The sequence below is a fragment of the Drosophila suzukii genome, chromosome 3 (genome assembly GCF_043229965.1).
Source record: "Drosophila suzukii chromosome 3, CBGP_Dsuzu_IsoJpt1.0, whole genome shotgun sequence".
NCBI classification, from domain to species: Eukaryota; Metazoa; Arthropoda; class Insecta; order Diptera; family Drosophilidae; genus Drosophila; species Drosophila suzukii.
Genome location: NC_092082.1, coordinates 7,113,347 through 7,129,756, shown reverse-complemented (window position 1 = coordinate 7,129,756; position 16,410 = coordinate 7,113,347). Strand labels below are relative to the sequence as shown.

At 35.8% G+C, this 16,410-nt stretch overlaps 2 protein-coding genes across 9 annotated transcripts in view; both read left to right on the top strand.

Annotated features, from left to right (window-relative positions):
* The first annotated feature begins 250 nt into the window (after positions 1 to 250).
* Positions 251 to 16,410, top strand: part of nuf (rab11 family-interacting protein nuf) — a 46,047-nt gene continuing 29,887 nt past the window's right edge. For 3 of the 8 annotated variants that reach the window (XM_065864855.2, XM_065864853.2, XM_065864851.2), the window contains exons 1-4: positions 9,216 to 9,367; positions 9,437 to 9,728; positions 10,281 to 10,349; positions 11,124 to 11,168. In XM_065864855.2, coding sequence (XP_065720927.2) covers positions 9,235 to 9,367; positions 9,437 to 9,728; positions 10,281 to 10,349; positions 11,124 to 11,168 — 539 coding nt within the window. In that variant the 5' untranslated portion in view covers positions 9,216 to 9,234. Of the gene's footprint in view, positions 923 to 9,215; positions 9,368 to 9,436; positions 9,729 to 10,280; positions 10,350 to 11,123; positions 11,169 to 15,268; positions 15,397 to 16,410 lie in introns of those variants that run through there. The other 5 variants (XM_065864858.2, XM_065864856.2, XM_065864852.2 and 2 more) reach the window with 3 other exon arrangements.
* On the top strand, positions 12,967 to 13,960 carry saturn. Its single transcript, XM_017078770.4, has 2 exons — positions 12,967 to 13,261; positions 13,318 to 13,960. The coding sequence occupies exons 1-2, from the start codon at positions 13,043 to 13,045 to the stop codon at positions 13,867 to 13,869; spliced, it is 771 nt and encodes a 256-aa protein (XP_016934259.3). The 5' UTR covers positions 12,967 to 13,042; the 3' UTR covers positions 13,870 to 13,960.

Below are 16,410 nucleotides of genomic sequence, written 5' to 3'. Positions count from 1 at the left end.
TGTCTCCGCTATTTCGCCTTAGATGGCGTGTTACCAAACGATGACACATTACAGTGCCATTATAGATGGCGTGTTAATAATTGTTGACACTTAACAGAGCCCTGTTAGAGACTGAAACATAGCTAGCCGGTATATACCAGAATAAAACTAAAAATACCAACAAAAAAGCTAGGGTGGTGTCTCCGCTAGCCAGGATGGAGTACCCGCTGACGGTATTAAAACTTTTTCGCTCCGCGGTCACACTTGTCAATCTGTTCAAAATCGGAAAATCGGAAGGTTCGACGTCGGAGCGCTGCGGAATTTTTACTCTGTGATCTAAAACAAAAGGTTGTTGCTGCTGCGCGCGTGTAGTCGAATAAAAACATAAACAAAACCATGAACACCTAGGGACAACTTAAAACTTTTTATCACTTTAATATTTACATATTTTCGATAACGCGCGCGCGGTATATTTTCCCACGTAAAAACCCAAAAAAAATCACAACAAAAAAAAGCTAAAGACGTTACCAACGTTACGCACGCGTACAATTACAATCTACATACAAAAATCAAGTTAAAAGTGTTTTGCTATGCGAATAATGCAGACCTAAGTGAAAGTGCTATCAAATCGATTAAATACAAAATCAAATAGCCGATTTTAGGCCATTTTTTGTGCAACTACCTGTTCTGCAACAAATACAAGTACAGCAACAACAACAACAACGAAATCTAACTGTTGCGCTCCGCCGGCTATCTCCGTCTCCCTCGCTCCTATTCGCGCGTGTGTGTGTTTGCCTGTGTGTGTTTTCACTATTCAATTGTTGTTGTGGCTGTTCGCCAAGTGCAAATAATTCGTTTCTTTTGTTTTTAACCAAATCCATGTCCCGTTAACCGTTAAAGTCAGTCGTCTGCTCCAATTGGATAAGCAAATATATTTCAACAGGTGTGTTAACCGAACTAACTGTTTCCAAAACGGCTGCTAATTAGCCAAAGTTTGAAAGACAATTTTTTTTCTCAAATTAGCAAAAGTGGGGGAAAACCGGAACGGAGATAAGGTATTACTAATTGGTGGATATTTAGTAGATTTGAGTTTAAAATATGTCAAGGTTTCGATAAAACTTAAAAAGTAAGTAGGCCGTTTTAAAAAATCTCATGAAAAAAAGCTTTATCACCTTGTTTTTATCATATCTGTAGGAATAATCCCAAATGATCTCATCTTAATCTGATCTTTAGCTTACAAAAAGCTTGTTATACGTACATACGCCTATTTCCACTATCTTAACTCAATAAAACTTGTTAAATATAAAGACTTTGCGTTAGAAAAGTTGAAGCATTAAAAGATTTAGTTTCAAAGCTAGACACCTCTGATCCCATGTATATTTGTAGTATTAACCAACTTGCATATTCAATCGCTGCTTAAATTTTATTTGATTTCAATTGGATTTTTTTTGTTAGCTGGATAGGTTGATATTTTCTGTGACATCTGGACAATTTCTTAGATATATACAACTTGTCTGATTTTTTACGAGCTTTATAAAGTAACTTTTCAGTACCCATTAGGTCATTAAAGCTAAATATAAGTGAGCTATATTTCATTCAATAATTCTCTATAATACATATCAACACACATCCCCATTATGGGTCATTAACTACTCTTCCAAAATGGCCACGCATTCTTAATGTTATTGATTCTCAAATGTCGTCTAAAAAAACTTAGGAGTCGCCCTTTGGTGTCGTCTTTCTTTTATTTTTGGCAATTAAGTAAACGACTTTTGCTCATTTATTTACTTAGTGAGTGTGTTTGTGTGGGACAGTTGTAACATTTCCACGAATGCGAAAATTCGCAATTGTTTTATATTTATTTGTTGATTTTCGTAGTCCCCCTGTTTTTCGCTTGCAATTCTCTCATAGCTTTTGTTATTGTGGGTTTGAGCCAGGTTTCGTGCCAACCGGAGACATCGTTGACTTTTTGTTTGGTTTGTTGGCTATTTCAGCTTTTGTTTCTACCCGCCCCCTCACTTTTTCTGGGCTTTTGTGGTTTTTGGAGTTCGAGGAAGTTATGCCAACGATTAATTAATTAAAGTGCCCATGCATTGTCAACTATTTCCGGACCACCTGCCTTATCGATATCCTTATGAGACAGGATGCAGCCCTACAAGTGGCTCATCTTGCCCTCGAGTATCTTCTGGTTTTTCCCCCCGTAATCTGAGATCCACTTGGTCGAAGATGGAAAATCTGCAGAGGCAGCTGCTTCCTCTTTCGGTTGCATCACTGTAATTTGATATCTTTTTTTTTTTGGTTTGTAAGTGCGTCTATTTCCCCTAAGTTCATTTTGGCCTCTGTTTAACATGGTTCTCGTTTCACATTTGCACTTTGCAAAGTCTGCCAAAAAAAAGAAAAACAATACTGACCAGCAAACAAAAGAGAAAAAACCAAGAAAGAAATAAATTTTGCTGCTGGCTTGGAATATTTTGCCTTGGCACAGTTATGCGGCTTTGGTAGTGTTTTTTTGCGTTTTCTTTTTTAATTTTCAGCTGGGGTGTCTCAAAAACACACCATATAATTTACAATCCCATATCCCCTAACAAATGGTTATTAATATTTTAATTAACTTATTGAGAAGCCTGAAAGGCAATAGGTAATAAAGAATACTTTCAAAAACTTATTTCCTAACTAAACATATAATTTTGAACAAACTGCCAGTAAATATTCCCTTTCAATTTAAGCAAAAAGTCATTAGTATTTTAATTACTTGATTGAGAAGGCTTTTACAAAATCGTATTAAGCAAAATGCAATAAATGCAAAGCGAGAAATAAATCGCTGCTAAAATTGAGTGTAATTAATTGCTTGAACTTCAATTCGAGGCGATTCAAGGTAAACAAGTTGAAATAAAAAGATTTCGTATTTCTTTTTATTTAATTTCAATGCAGGTTTTTTTTCGATTTTGTTTATAAACAAGGCAATGACGAGAGAACTCGTGCCAGTTGTTGCTATTATTGTTATTGTGCCAAAAGCTAAACAAGAATGAAATGTAGAATCCCTAATGAAGAGAGCAGGGAAGACAGTGTGTGAAAGAATTCAATTGTGCCAGAAGCTTGTTTAGATGGGGGTGGGAAAAGCTCTCTTCGGAGGGGTTGAATGAATGGCTGATTGAAGAGCCAGATGACACTTAATTGGTTTGAAAAACAACCTGAAAAAAAACTTGTTGATCGACTGACTGACTGACTGAATGAGCGACTCAAATGGAAATGCATTCAAATGCCATTCCATCAAACTGGGTCAAATGCCGCTTCTTCGACTTCCTCTTCTTCCACCTGTGCCGTCGGTTCAATGCACCTAAAAAGAAGAAGCCCTCAATTAAGTTTTCTGTAGACTATTTTTTATACACTCTAAAAATATACTGTATTTATTTTATTATTAAAAAATATATTATTAAAACTGGGAACTTCTATGATTATATTATATGCAAAGATACAAAATCAGAGTTGATATTGTAAAGGAGTACCATAAATTCTAAGCATAATAAAGAATAACCTCTACAAAAATTAATCAATTCTGATAAAAAATCACTTAAAATTAACAAAAGTTGTTTGTTATTCTGTAGCTATTCCTTAAATGGTATACCATTTTTCAGAGTTCCCTTTGTGAGGAAATCCTCTGTCTACATTTGGTGTGGATGGTTCTTTTTACCTTTTTGAAGAGCCCGCATCAAGACAAAGTAAATAATTGCGGTAAATGAAATGCATTGCAAACACACGAAAAGAACTGAATAGGTGGGTCTTTGGTGGGGGGACTACCTCTACTTTAAACAGGTGTCGCATTTTATGACAGTCTGTTTTGTTTTCCTGTGCTTTTCATTTCTTTATTGTTGTTCTGTCATGTGTTGCCATGTGGTTGAATGTATGTGTTTTGCTTTTCAACTTTGTTGCTGGCGGTGCATCTTACAATCCCACATATATAAATGTACAGACATATGTACTTACCAGGTTTTATATCTGTGATACACTTCCGTATTTACTTTTCACTAAATACACTAACTAGGGCTTGTTTGTCATGCTTGAAATATTTTAAGGTACCTAACTGAATTATTGAAGCATTAAAAAGTCAAATAATCATTTAATATCCATAAAAGGCATAGAAGCTTTATAAAAAATGGGTCTTTCTTTTTTATATTAATTTAAATAAATCAAAAAATCACCCGAATCTTTACATAAGACAACTTTAAAGCTAGTTCTTTAACTCATTATTTTTATCCAAAACAGATCTTGCATATTTTCTTATTTAGATAAACAAAGATCTGTGTTTTTCCGGCCGGATTTTCCTGACCTGCCTTAGTCTTCCTTTCAAGATATCGTAGACAGGTCTACGGATTCTGCCGGTTGTTCTTCCGTCCCTTCAACCCCTCCGTATACCCAGTAAAATAGGAAACGGCACGCCTGCCTCATTATTCATTCAGCAAAGGCATTCACCAAAAACTTGACGTGGAATTTTTGCTCTTGTGGATTCTCTACGGGCCTCCTTGTCTTCCGCTTTCTGTGTGCGGCAGGAGAATTCAAAACCTGCGGGGAGGGACACAAATTAGCGGGAACTGCCAGCGAAGCATTCACCGGATCGAAAATAGAGTGCAAACTAGAGAGAAAGATATATATCGCTGGAGTTTCTCCATGGGTGCCGACAGTTCGAGGCATAAAAATAAATTCACGGAGCTAAAATAAAATATGTCAACATGGGCGCAAATGAGATTTGTCTTCTAGTTGATTCAGACGTGTTGTGGACTTACTAATTGATTTCAAAGTATACCGTGTGGGTTGCGGAATATACAGTGCGTGTCAGCGACATAAGGATTAACAGATCTACACTAAAAAGAAAATATGTCAGGGGTTCAGGCTTTAAATTTTCAAGATAGTATAACAAGATATCACCTTAAGTTTGAAAATCCATTTTGCTTTCCAAATATTTTAATTTTTTTTAGACATTAGTAAAAACAAGTTGTTTTATAAATGTAAAACTTAGAATTTCCATTTCTCCTAATGTTTTCCCTTAAATATTTTTTTCTTTTCTTCAGAGTTTGTCGCTTTTCCATTATTAAGTTCCCCTTCATTTCACTCCCCCCAATGACCCAATTTTCCGATTCAAGTGTTGTAACAAAATTTCCTTCTTTGTTTTTCCAGTCTGTGTTTTGTATAATTCATCAATATTGCTTCAACCTCTTTGGGTTCTGTCTTTTTCTTCAATTGTTATTATACTGTGTCTGTTTTTTGTGGGCGTTTTTGGATTGTTTATGTGGGGCGTTTACTTTGGGACTTTGGGAGCTAAATTACTAGATAAGTATACTTGAAGGTTAGGCAAAAGATAAAAAAGCGGTTTTATGATCTAATGTTAATAATATTATAAAAAGTAAATATTTTTATAATGGGAAAAATTCATCTTGGAAAGTGAAAATTGGAACCTGGTTTTAAGTAAATTTCGAATTTTAGATAAATCCCACAGTGTATTTTCAATGCCTTTGTTAGTTACTTCAGCAATTGATTACTATGTAGCGGAATATTTAGCAAAAGCACGTAACATATTTGAATAGTATTGATGTCTTGAGAAGTTCTCGTTTCCACGCATTAAACACGTTTGGCTCTCCATGAATATTTTTTGAACCGATTCGGCAAAGTGTGATAAGCAAATAAATCACCGAAGAAGATTTTTTGAGTAGACCAAAACTAATTGAAAAACAGCTGTTTCTGCTTAGCGATACGATCTCTTGAGCAGGTAGTTCAAAAAAATCTCCGCATCTGTTGCCACTTGAAAAGGAAAAGGATCTGTTGAAATTTCCGCACTCTTTCCTCGCTTTAATTGAGGTTTTTCAGAGGAATTTTCGAAACTATTCTTATGAAATGTGCAATCCACTCTCTGTATCGTATCGAATTCGAACTCGCCCCTTTGCCACATGGCTTGGAATCTTTAATGAGCTTCCTTGGTGTCTTGTATCTTTTCTTTTGGTACGTGCGGTTCCATAATCCCCAAGTATTATTGCGACAACAACACAGCATCTGCATAACCATTGAATGGATGGATTACATATGTATTTGACAAAACAACTGACAAGTAATTGAACAATCCATGAGATACTGCTTCCCCTTTTTCTTTCTCTGTTCTCATCGGTTCAATTTTTCAATTATTTTCACTCGCACAAGTTCAAGTTTATTAGTCATAAAGTGGATGCCGGGGGAAATCGGGGGTGGGCAGCCAGCTGGTCAAGTCTCGGATAACATCTAATAAAAATTAAACCCAAATTCAGTTGCATGCTGTCAGCGCAGTACCGCCCCCTCCAATTCTCAACTTGTGCTATAATTATACAATTCCATATAGAGTTGAACAGACATATATGAGTTTTGTTCATTTTTTGGCGGGGGCGGGATCGGGTTTTTGATCTTTAGCATATGGCTAATGATTCGGCCTTCTGAACTGCAGTGCCTCATTTTTATGCTCTCTGTTGTTGCCGTTAATGGATCGAAAGTGGCCTGAGAAATGGTTCAAGGCTGGATTGGGTCACTGTGTTAATGGCTAATAGGCGAATATGGGTGAGATTGGACGTGAACAAATGGAATTGAGTGAAAAAAAAATGATTTAAAAAGCTATACGGCTATAATAAAATTATGCAGAAGGCAGGGAATTAGTTATACAGGAAATAAACTAGATGGTCAGAATTATCAGTCTAGTAAAAGTAAATTAAGTATTATACTTCAGATCAGATTGTTATGAATTTCGGTATATAGACAGCTGTCAACAATCAAAAATGCAATAGAGTTTCCAGTCCCCCCAAAACTGTTGCATGTTGAAAATCTCCGATCTTCAATGGAAGCTCAACCCAAGTTAATCACGACATTCTTTGCCTGGTAATACCACCTATCTCTATCTCGATGCTCTCTTTTGTTTTGAAATTTCACACAATTCTTTATTCATTTATTTCTATTTCAAATATTTCTAACTTTACTTTGCATATCAGGTAACGATAATTGCAACGAAGCTGCAAACAAAAGAAAACCGTCCATGGGAAATATATTTTATAATCTCAATGGCCAGAGGGGGAAAACTCATGGGAAGCTCGGAAAAACTAAGCCCCTCGAGCATCTGCAGTAACTGTAAACTGAGCGGTTGGCTTCTCTTCTAACTGCATTTCTAGCTTAGCTGGTTGTTGATTTAGTTATTTCTTGCCTTTTTTTCTGACCAAACCAGCTGGCAATAGAGATTGCCATTTGCATTAATAACTACCTATCATATTATAAGGGAAAAAATAATAAAAAACTCGAGTCAACGTCAAACCTATGATTACGTAACAAATCTTTACTTTAAAAGTTACAAAGAAAGATTGTTATTATCAGAAAGCATACAAAAATATTTATTATAAGTTATGATGTAATAATTTTTTAATAATAATGAGTTTTTCCAAAAATATTAGGCTTTCCTAATAGCAATCGGAATTAGCCAAGTTAATCAAATGTCATAGCTTTCAGCCATGTGAACCATTGGGGGTGGCAGATCTCATAAAAAACTGACGCCCAACTTGAAAACATTATGCAAAGCAACCAAAGCCAAAGAAAACGTTGCATAAGGGGGAAAAAACAATTTTGTGTGCGGTTTTTTTTAGCTTTGTTTTATTTTGAGTAACTTTCATCGATTTTTTCAGTGCACACTTGTTGTTTTTTCGTTGGGTTCGCCCAGGGTTCGTTGCTCTTTTGCTTTTGCATTTCCCTCCAAGTCACCTCCTTTTGTGGGCTGGTCAATGGTATGTTTGATTTGATTTCATTTGGTTTGATTGCCGGCTGTGTGTTTACTATTTTCTTTTCTTTCTTTTGAACCTCACTCTCTGTTTAATCACATATGTATGCTCATTATTGCATATTATTTCAGCTGAAAACGTTTTGCATCGAATTAAACGTACAATCGATATTTAATCACAAGTTTATGGTTAGTTTATTATGAAATTGATAGGTGGTTGGCCATGATGGAATATGTAATTTGGATTATAGCAGGAGAAATTAGTGGAAAGACTTAAAGAGATAATATACCATATGATCTTTGATCATTTTCAATATGTATTAAATAATATTTTTGGTCGTTTTTAATGTGAGTGAAAGTGTAGCGAAAGTCTTTTTTAATCATGAAATGATCATGCAAATTCTTAGAAATGCTCGCCTTACTCATATTTAGGTGTGATTCGTACTCCCAAATTTATGGGAGAAAAAAAAACAAAACATTTCAGGATATATCTTTTTTTATCGCGTTTTTCTCAATCTATATGTTGGACCGGTTCTGTTTATTTGTTAATGTTATTTTTCCTAATCCCCAAAACAAAAGCTGACCTAATTCGGCATTCTACGACAACTAACGGCCCTGACATTTCAATCAATCAGACATCAACACTAGGGCAAATGTACTCACAGTATTTATAGGTTTTTTGTTTGTACTACACATTCTCCATCTCCTTTCGAACACCCACCGGTTTTTTGTGACAATGCCCAAAAAAAACGAAAGCGTGAAACTCGGGAAAGAAAACCGAAAATGATGGCAAGGCAGAGCCACGACCAATTAAAAAAGAAATATAGGTAATTACTCACGTTTAGATCGGGGGACTTCTATAAAAGTACTTAGGGTCTTAGTCATGCCTCAAAGTTTCGGGTAATTGAACGGAGGGAAAGTGTGGACTAACGCAAGTGACCAGTAAGGGAAGAAATGTCCACAGGAAAACCTCGACCCATTTAGTTTATGACGGTTTGGACTGATAATTATCATTTTCCTTTTGCCGGAAACGGAAAAAGGCACCTGTTGTGGGTTGGTCCTAAATAGTATGACAATTTTTGGTTATGAAGAAAATGCCTTTAGTAATACTATGTATAGGGATTCCTAAACAATAGTTTATTTTTTTTGAGGTCTATTAATTTAGAAAGAAAGGGATATTTTTACTTTTATTCAGGGAGTATTGACCTGCTTAAAGGTCTTAATATCACTAAGTGCACTAGGTAGTTTAAGACTAAATAACTTTCTCGTTAAGTTTCCAATCAATAAGTAATATATCGATGGTCTTCTTTTGTTTTTTCCTACTTTTGCTAAACTTTTTGCACTTGCATGTCGAAGTTAGTTTAGCACTTTGACCTATTGACCTGCATGTCATGACTGTAGTCAATTGAATAGCTAAATGAATTTTGCAGACAACGAACTTAAACCTTTACATTTTTTATTTCAGTTGCAGTTCTTCCCCCAAAATGGCTCCTATGCCCCGAATCCAGTTGCCCAATGGCAATGCTTCGATAAAAGCCAGCACAAATGATTTTCTCTTTGCGGAGACAATGTCCGGCGATAGTAGTCCCACCCCCAGCAGTCCGCCCTCCAGCACAGGTATGGTTTAAAAAAACCCTTGATTTAATCATGAAATTGTTTTTAATGTATTAATTTTATAAACCATAGCGGGCGTTGCCAAATCCCAGTGTTCATCGCTTTCTGATGGCGAATCCTTTGAGGGCTATGGCGAAAATGAGTATCCCACCCAACTTCGTGAAGGTCGCAGCACCAATTCCAATGGCAGCAACAACACCAGCAACCTCATAAACAATAATAATAATAATAATCTCAGTGTGGGCAATACGAGCTCACAGCACAATCACAGTGGACTCTCGAACGACGGAAATAACAATTTAAATGGCAGCACTGGAATCGAACTTGATTTGGCCCCGCACGTCGGCTCATCAACACCCCAAGAGTAAGTTCTCAAAAATACTATCCATGGCGTTTTAAAGTCTCAGTAGAAAAATAATTATTTTATGAATGCTCAAAATATTTAAACTAATAATAATTTGTGAACTTAGGAACCCTAAAAAATATTAAAATACTAAATTTAATAGACACTCAAACGTATTATTATAATATTATTTTACATTACTCAAAAATTAAAAAGAAATTTGTTATTTTAAAGCAGCTTTGGAAATCGGTATTCAACAAAGAACTACAATATGTTATGATTTGTAAAACAATATATGTATATAAATATTTAACATTTCGATTAATTTCTTAAGTAAAAAATTGTCTTTAATTTGGAACCGTTTTGGTATAATGGATTCAGTTGCATATTTCAACTACGTTTTTGTATTTAACTGCAGTCATGCTCTCAGGCCTAGTAAATAAACATTTTAATTTTAATTGTGACAAGTGCAAATTGAATGAATTCGTTAGCAATATCTGACACTGAAACGCCTTGTATACTTCTATTGTTGAAACTCCTGACTACTTTATTAACTCGCTTTCATTGTTCCAGTGATGACGAACTGAACATAATGCCCCGGGACAATTGGGCCAGGCGCAGTCTGAGGCGAACTCCCACCAGGTAATCTCGCTCATTTGATCGGGCCAGGTCCCAAAATGGAAATCGAAGCGAATGCGAATTTCCTTAGTTGTCAGACGTTTATAAGATTGCACACATAATCGGGTTGAATACGTAAGAGCCGCGAACATTAAGCTGACCAGGCCCAGAGACTTCATCAATTCAAAAACTCTCAATTTGTCTGTCCGTGGCAACATAAAAAAAGCGTATTTGAATAGTTAACCTTTTCTTTATGTAAACCTGTGTTTGTGAGTAGGCATGGGTATATGTGTGGGGCATAAAAAATGCATACACAGACTGAAACCAGTTTTTTCTATGCTCAGTCTTGGGCACATGAAACGCTTTGGGCCGTGATTCATGCGTGTCTCTGTCTTCGGGTCTCGGAATCTCTCACATCACAGCGATCATGCCTCTCTTTCTAGTCGTGTTCACCCGTCTCTTTCTCGCTATTTCCGCCTTTGTCCAACAACTTGCTAAAACCGTGGTGAGTTTCCATTTCACCTGATCGTAAGAGAGACTCTCTTAAATTATACCGTGATGAGGTCTAATTTTGATATTCTGGTCCACACTATTTAGAAATTACCGAATTATTTTTTATTTCCATTTCTTTAAAACTACAAAAATATCTATAAAATTCCAGTATTTATGTTTTTACCCATTTATGGAATGTATAATGTTTCTAGCATCTAGAACCTCATATACAATATATAAGATTTATCGAAATTAAAATGTAAAAATCGATATAGTTTCCCCAATTGATCAACATTTTTCTTACAGCAATCCTGATAGTTTATCCCAGCGTCGTTGGGGATCCATGAGACAGTAAGCCATCTCAAATATATTTTCTTTTGGGTTTTCATGTAGAGTTTCATAAGTATCATAACCCTCATTGTTGACCCATTTTGGTTTTGGTTTAATGATTTGTATATAAACATATTTTTCATTTATAAATAATTCTAATGGTACCTTAAACTTTATAATTAAATATTTTTTAGTCCCATTACGTTTTTTTATTCCCCAAATTTGGTACATAATCGGTTTAATTAAACAGTTAACTCGTTTTTCTTACTTATCAGTTATACTATTGAAAATTTCACAAGCAACGAAATAATTTTATTGGGAACTTGTTTCCAATTTTGTTAATTTCCCAATCTCCCATTAGTTGCCTTACTCAATTGCCTATTTTCCGTCTGCCTAAATAAGTTATCAGTGTTTTCCCATCTTTTTCGCCTTTTTCAATTGTTGTACAACCGAATGTTCAATTGGGTAATTTTCAAGAGCTTTCCTTCCGCCACCACCCCCAAAAACCGAAATTTATTATTATGGCCTGCGGGCTGTCATAAAAGTTACAACGAAAAGAAATTGCTTACTTACTCGGGACTTAATTGCAACTGAGACCATAACAAAAGTCAAATAAATCTATCAGATTAAAAGCAAGAGATTTTAGTTAATAGAATGGGAACTCTGCGATGGGATCTGCTAGTATTTATATAACTTCCTTTGGCAGTTCTGCTTGTCAACTGGGGACCGTGTTTCCTGCTCTCGGGCCAAAAGCAGTTTGGCAGCTTTTGTGAACTCTTCTCGGGGACGAAGTGAAAAGGTTGAAGGTAGAAGATGCGGGTCTTTTCTTCTGCTCCCCTCTTTTGGCCAACTCCTTCCCTCTTAACTTGGCTTACAAGTTTCGCTGACTCGCTGGGGTTGTCATGCTGTTGGAATTTATTTTTTCGCTCAAGCGATCAGAGGAAGTGAAGTGAGAGGGTCCAGAAACAGGTTTAACTTGCGGCAATTGTTTACTCTTCAGAATTTAGGCCGGCACTTTTGTCAAGTCGCGAAAAAAAAAATGACCCAAAATAAAACTCAGTCTGCGGAGGTCTTATCGATTCTGGCATATTTTTGTAGACTTGTTTTGGATCGGTATTAACTTTTATAAAAAAAGTTGTTTTGAATAAATGGATTGGTTGTTTTGGCATTGCGTTGCATTTTCAATATTTTCAATAATTTGATCAATGTTTCTATAATTTAATCAATGTTTAGATATATTAATCAACGTCTTTTATAATGAACGATATGGTAATTTCAATAGGGTACAGTGTCATTTTATCAAGACTCTAACAATGCGAGAAATCTGCAAAAGTAATTAGATTCCTCTGCATTTAAGGCGTGTAGAAATCAGTTAACCCCACGCAGGCTGTAAATTGTGGATGCTCTGACAACTATCCGGACCTTGATGTTCCCATGGCTTCTACAACACTGGTCGACTTGAATTTGTCATGCAAATGCCTTTGTTTTTGCTCATCTGCTGGGAACATGTTTTTCCCAGTCTCTGCACTTGGCATTCAACCAAGCTGCGCTGGGAAATGGAGGGGGGAAATGCATTTAAAGAACTGAGAACAATTAAGGGAAAATTGTGGGAAGAGATTAAAGATTTTAATCTGAGAATGGAAAGGGAATGGTAAAAAAACCACTATTAATTTGTTTTCTAAACAAAAAGGTGGCTAAAATTAAGAACTTAAAAAAATCGTAGTTTTCATTTCGTTTGAATATAGTTAGCCAATTTTATTCAATCTAGCAATCAGGGAAAATAGTGTTTTCTATTCTCCTGTGGCTTTCAGTTTAAATTTGACTAGCAGCAGGCAACTCCTTGTGTAAGACAATCCAAATTTTTGATCCAAATCATCAAAAAATTCAACAGTAAAATGTGGGAAATACGCCAAGAAATTGATTTTGAAACATCGGTAAAGATATCACCGTTCTGCTATAATTGGCAATCGGTTTGCTGGTTCATGCTCAAGGGGCTTGACTTGTGGAGATTCTTAGTATGGGATCGATCCGAGACTTACCTAGTGATTCTTACGATTTTCCTGATTGGACTCTCTTGGATGGCATTTAAATCATTCAAGCGCCGGTGGAATGAAGTAAGTTTAAGTACAGAGAACCTACTTAGAGGGGGTTAAATATGATTTTTCTGTAGGTGCCCATGTCGGAGATACAATCACTGAGAGATCGTGTTCAGTTTGTAAGCCAGGATATGGTCATGTTGCAAGATGCCCTCAATGCGGCCATAGGGCCCCAGCTTCAGGAAACTAAATCTGAAGAGGTTGTAAACAATGTAATTATTGCCTTATATGAGAGCGAGACCAAAAAAGAACGTGATAGTTCTCCAGGACCTCAGGAACGAAAAGAGATTGTTGAGCTAACTTCTGCAGATCAGGAGGATAATGAACCAGAACCAGATATTCCAGAACCTGGGAATCCAGAACCTGAGATTGTAGAACCTGAGATTCCAGAACCTAAGCCTCAAGAAGTTCCTTTGGTGAAACATAGGGTGCACTTTGAAGAGAAATCGCTGATGCAGCAACCTCGGGTCCTGAAGAAGCCCACTATAAAACCAAAACCCAAAGGGAAGATATCCAAAAATACACATGACCTAAAAGATTATTTAGACGTGCCAAGAGCCTTTGATCAGAGCAATATGCGTAAACGTGCAATTATGTCAATCCCGACTCCAGGATGGAAACTATAGATTACTTTTTATGCTTGCCATAAGAAGTAAACAGAAGCATCTTGTAATTTGTAATTTTTTGGTATCATGACATCCTTAAATACAATCTAGTAATGTTACTATTTGAATCATCAATCAGATAATTTGTAGTTCCCTTATTTTATGTTTTTAAATCGCTTGAAAAGATTTCCTTATATTTTCTGATAAAGTCCTACTCTAACCTTGACATCTTGCCTTCAATTTTAAATTATCTCTTATTGTACTTTTCACCTATTTCATTGTCTATCTCTATTTTGCCGCACATAATTCCCAAGTCTATCCGTTGGTGGCCCTCAATTAGCCTTAAAGGTGACCGGCTGCCTAATCGAGGCATTTTCCAAGCCACTTTGCGGGGGCCAAACTTTGTTGGCAGTTGGCTTGCATTTCTTGGCTAATTGGCAGACTCGGCGACAATTCCACGTTTTTGTGGCTTGCATGCATTTGAATGATTTGGCAGCCAAAAACAGCTCGAAAGTACCGTTTGTCGACAATTTGGCTTCGGTTTTTGTTAGTTTCCATCTAATACACACTTGAGAATGTTCATTGTTGGCCAGATTTGTTGATGTTGTTTTTAGTGCACTTTTAGTTTTTAGTTTTCCCGGGCAACATGTTGGCAGCAAACAAGTTGCATGGGAAATCAGAGAGGCTGCAGAAGAGTTGCCAGATTGTACAAATGAAAATACTACTATTACTATGAAACATATTTTTTAAAAATATGATAGATAATTTTAAAAATGCATTAAACCATTAAAAAGTTTAAAAAAATATATATATAATTCAAATTATATTATTTGTATGATATTGTCTATCTAATGAAAGTGCGTTTTTTTTAACTTTATTACGTCTTATCATGTTACGGAAATGATATTTAGTTATTCAAAAATCAAGCGATTGTCATACGGCCTTAAAAAATATATAATAACAATTATTGACGTTTTACTTTTTCAGTTACATTCAGATTTGATCAAAAATATTTTATAATGATATTCTGATATTTCTAATTCTTAAATTCATTTGTAAAAGGTTTGAGTAAAGTTTTCGAAAGCCATTTGGAAAGGAAAGTTTGCTAAAATAAATTCCTATTTATTTATTTATTTATTTTCATGAATGGTACAATTTTTCTGTTCACTACTTTTCTCACTACCTGTCTATTTCAAACTATCTGGCAACGAAAAACGGTTTTGGCCCTCTCATTTTCTCTCCCACACACTTGTTCGCTCTTCTGGCCTGCTTTTTCGCTTTGTTTATTATTTGGCTCTCCGGCTTCGAACCTGTTTCTTGGTCGCCTTTAGATTGGCAGGCGGCTAAAAAGTTGGAATGTGGTTTTCGGTTTTAGTTCAAACTTCACTGTAACCGCGTGCGGATGTCGGCAAATTTCTGTCGTCGTTTTGGCCCGATTTGATTATTTATTAATCGCCCGAGAGTCTGTGACTAGTGTTCCGGTACAAAACCAAATAATAATAAAAAAAAAACATACAAAATTCCGCCGCATCCATTGAGAAAACAAAAGTATGTGAAAGTGTCTGTGTGCGGGTTTTGTTTTATATATACATATATATTTTTTTGGGGGCCCCAGACTACGCGTCGTATGTGAAACATTTGTGCAAATAGATTTAATTATGATTTTTGGTTTGTCGGTTTTGTTTTTGGCCGTAAATTTCGCTTTCCACGAAATAGAAAACGTTTTTAATTTGAGCTGCGCGGTTTTATGAGATTTTGTATTTATTTTTTTGCTGTAGCTTACACTTTGGTAATTTACGGCGTCACGCCTTAATGACGTTCAACTACCATCATAATAGCCGCAATAACAAGCGCAGTCTTTGGCTATATACTGCACATTCCCATGCAAAATCGGGGGGTCTTGCCGCCGCCTTCTTCTTCTTCTCGTGCGTTATCCTCTTCTCCATCTTCGACATGTGTGTCTCGTCTTTTGCACGTGACTTTTCCCTGGGTTCCAAGGGGCCCACGCCCTTTTGTGCTGCGTTTTTCCCATGCATTCATCCAAATTAAAGCCCCATTTGTATACAGGCAGGTAAAAAATGGGTGGATCAGAATGTGTACAAAGAAGTGTAGAGGAAGGTGTTGATGCAGGCTTACAAGACTATTTTGAAACTTGTTATTCAGTTTTGTGCAATACAACCTTACAAATATATTAAAGAACTCGAGTTTTTAAAAGTATGTTTGTATTATTTTTGGGAAATAATTATTCTTACATAGTTTATTTTCACACATGAGTATTCACGACCTAACATTGCTTTAGTTTAATAAATTTTTATTATACCAATAAAGATCACAACAATTAAGGTGTTTGTTTGTATTTTATTATTATATTTATTCGAAGAAGAATTTAAAAATAAGAATTTGGTGTTTCTTTAAAGAAAGTAATTTAAATTTCAAATTAAAAACAAAAGCTGCTTAAAGTTTTGATTGCATAAGTTTATTTATGATAGCTTTCTTTACCACAAGTAAACCTCAAGTTGTATGAAACCTATCATATCTTCTGCTTATAAGATTTCTAAAAAG

Coding starts and splice junctions, on each gene's coding strand:
- saturn (XM_017078770.4), top strand. CDS start 13,043: ATGTGGGAAATACGCCAAGAAATTGATTTTGAAACATCGGTAAAGATA. Junction 13,262..13,317: donor TCAAGCGCCGGTGGAATGAA/GTAAGTTTAAGT, acceptor ATTTTTCTGTAG/GTGCCCATGTCGGAGATACA.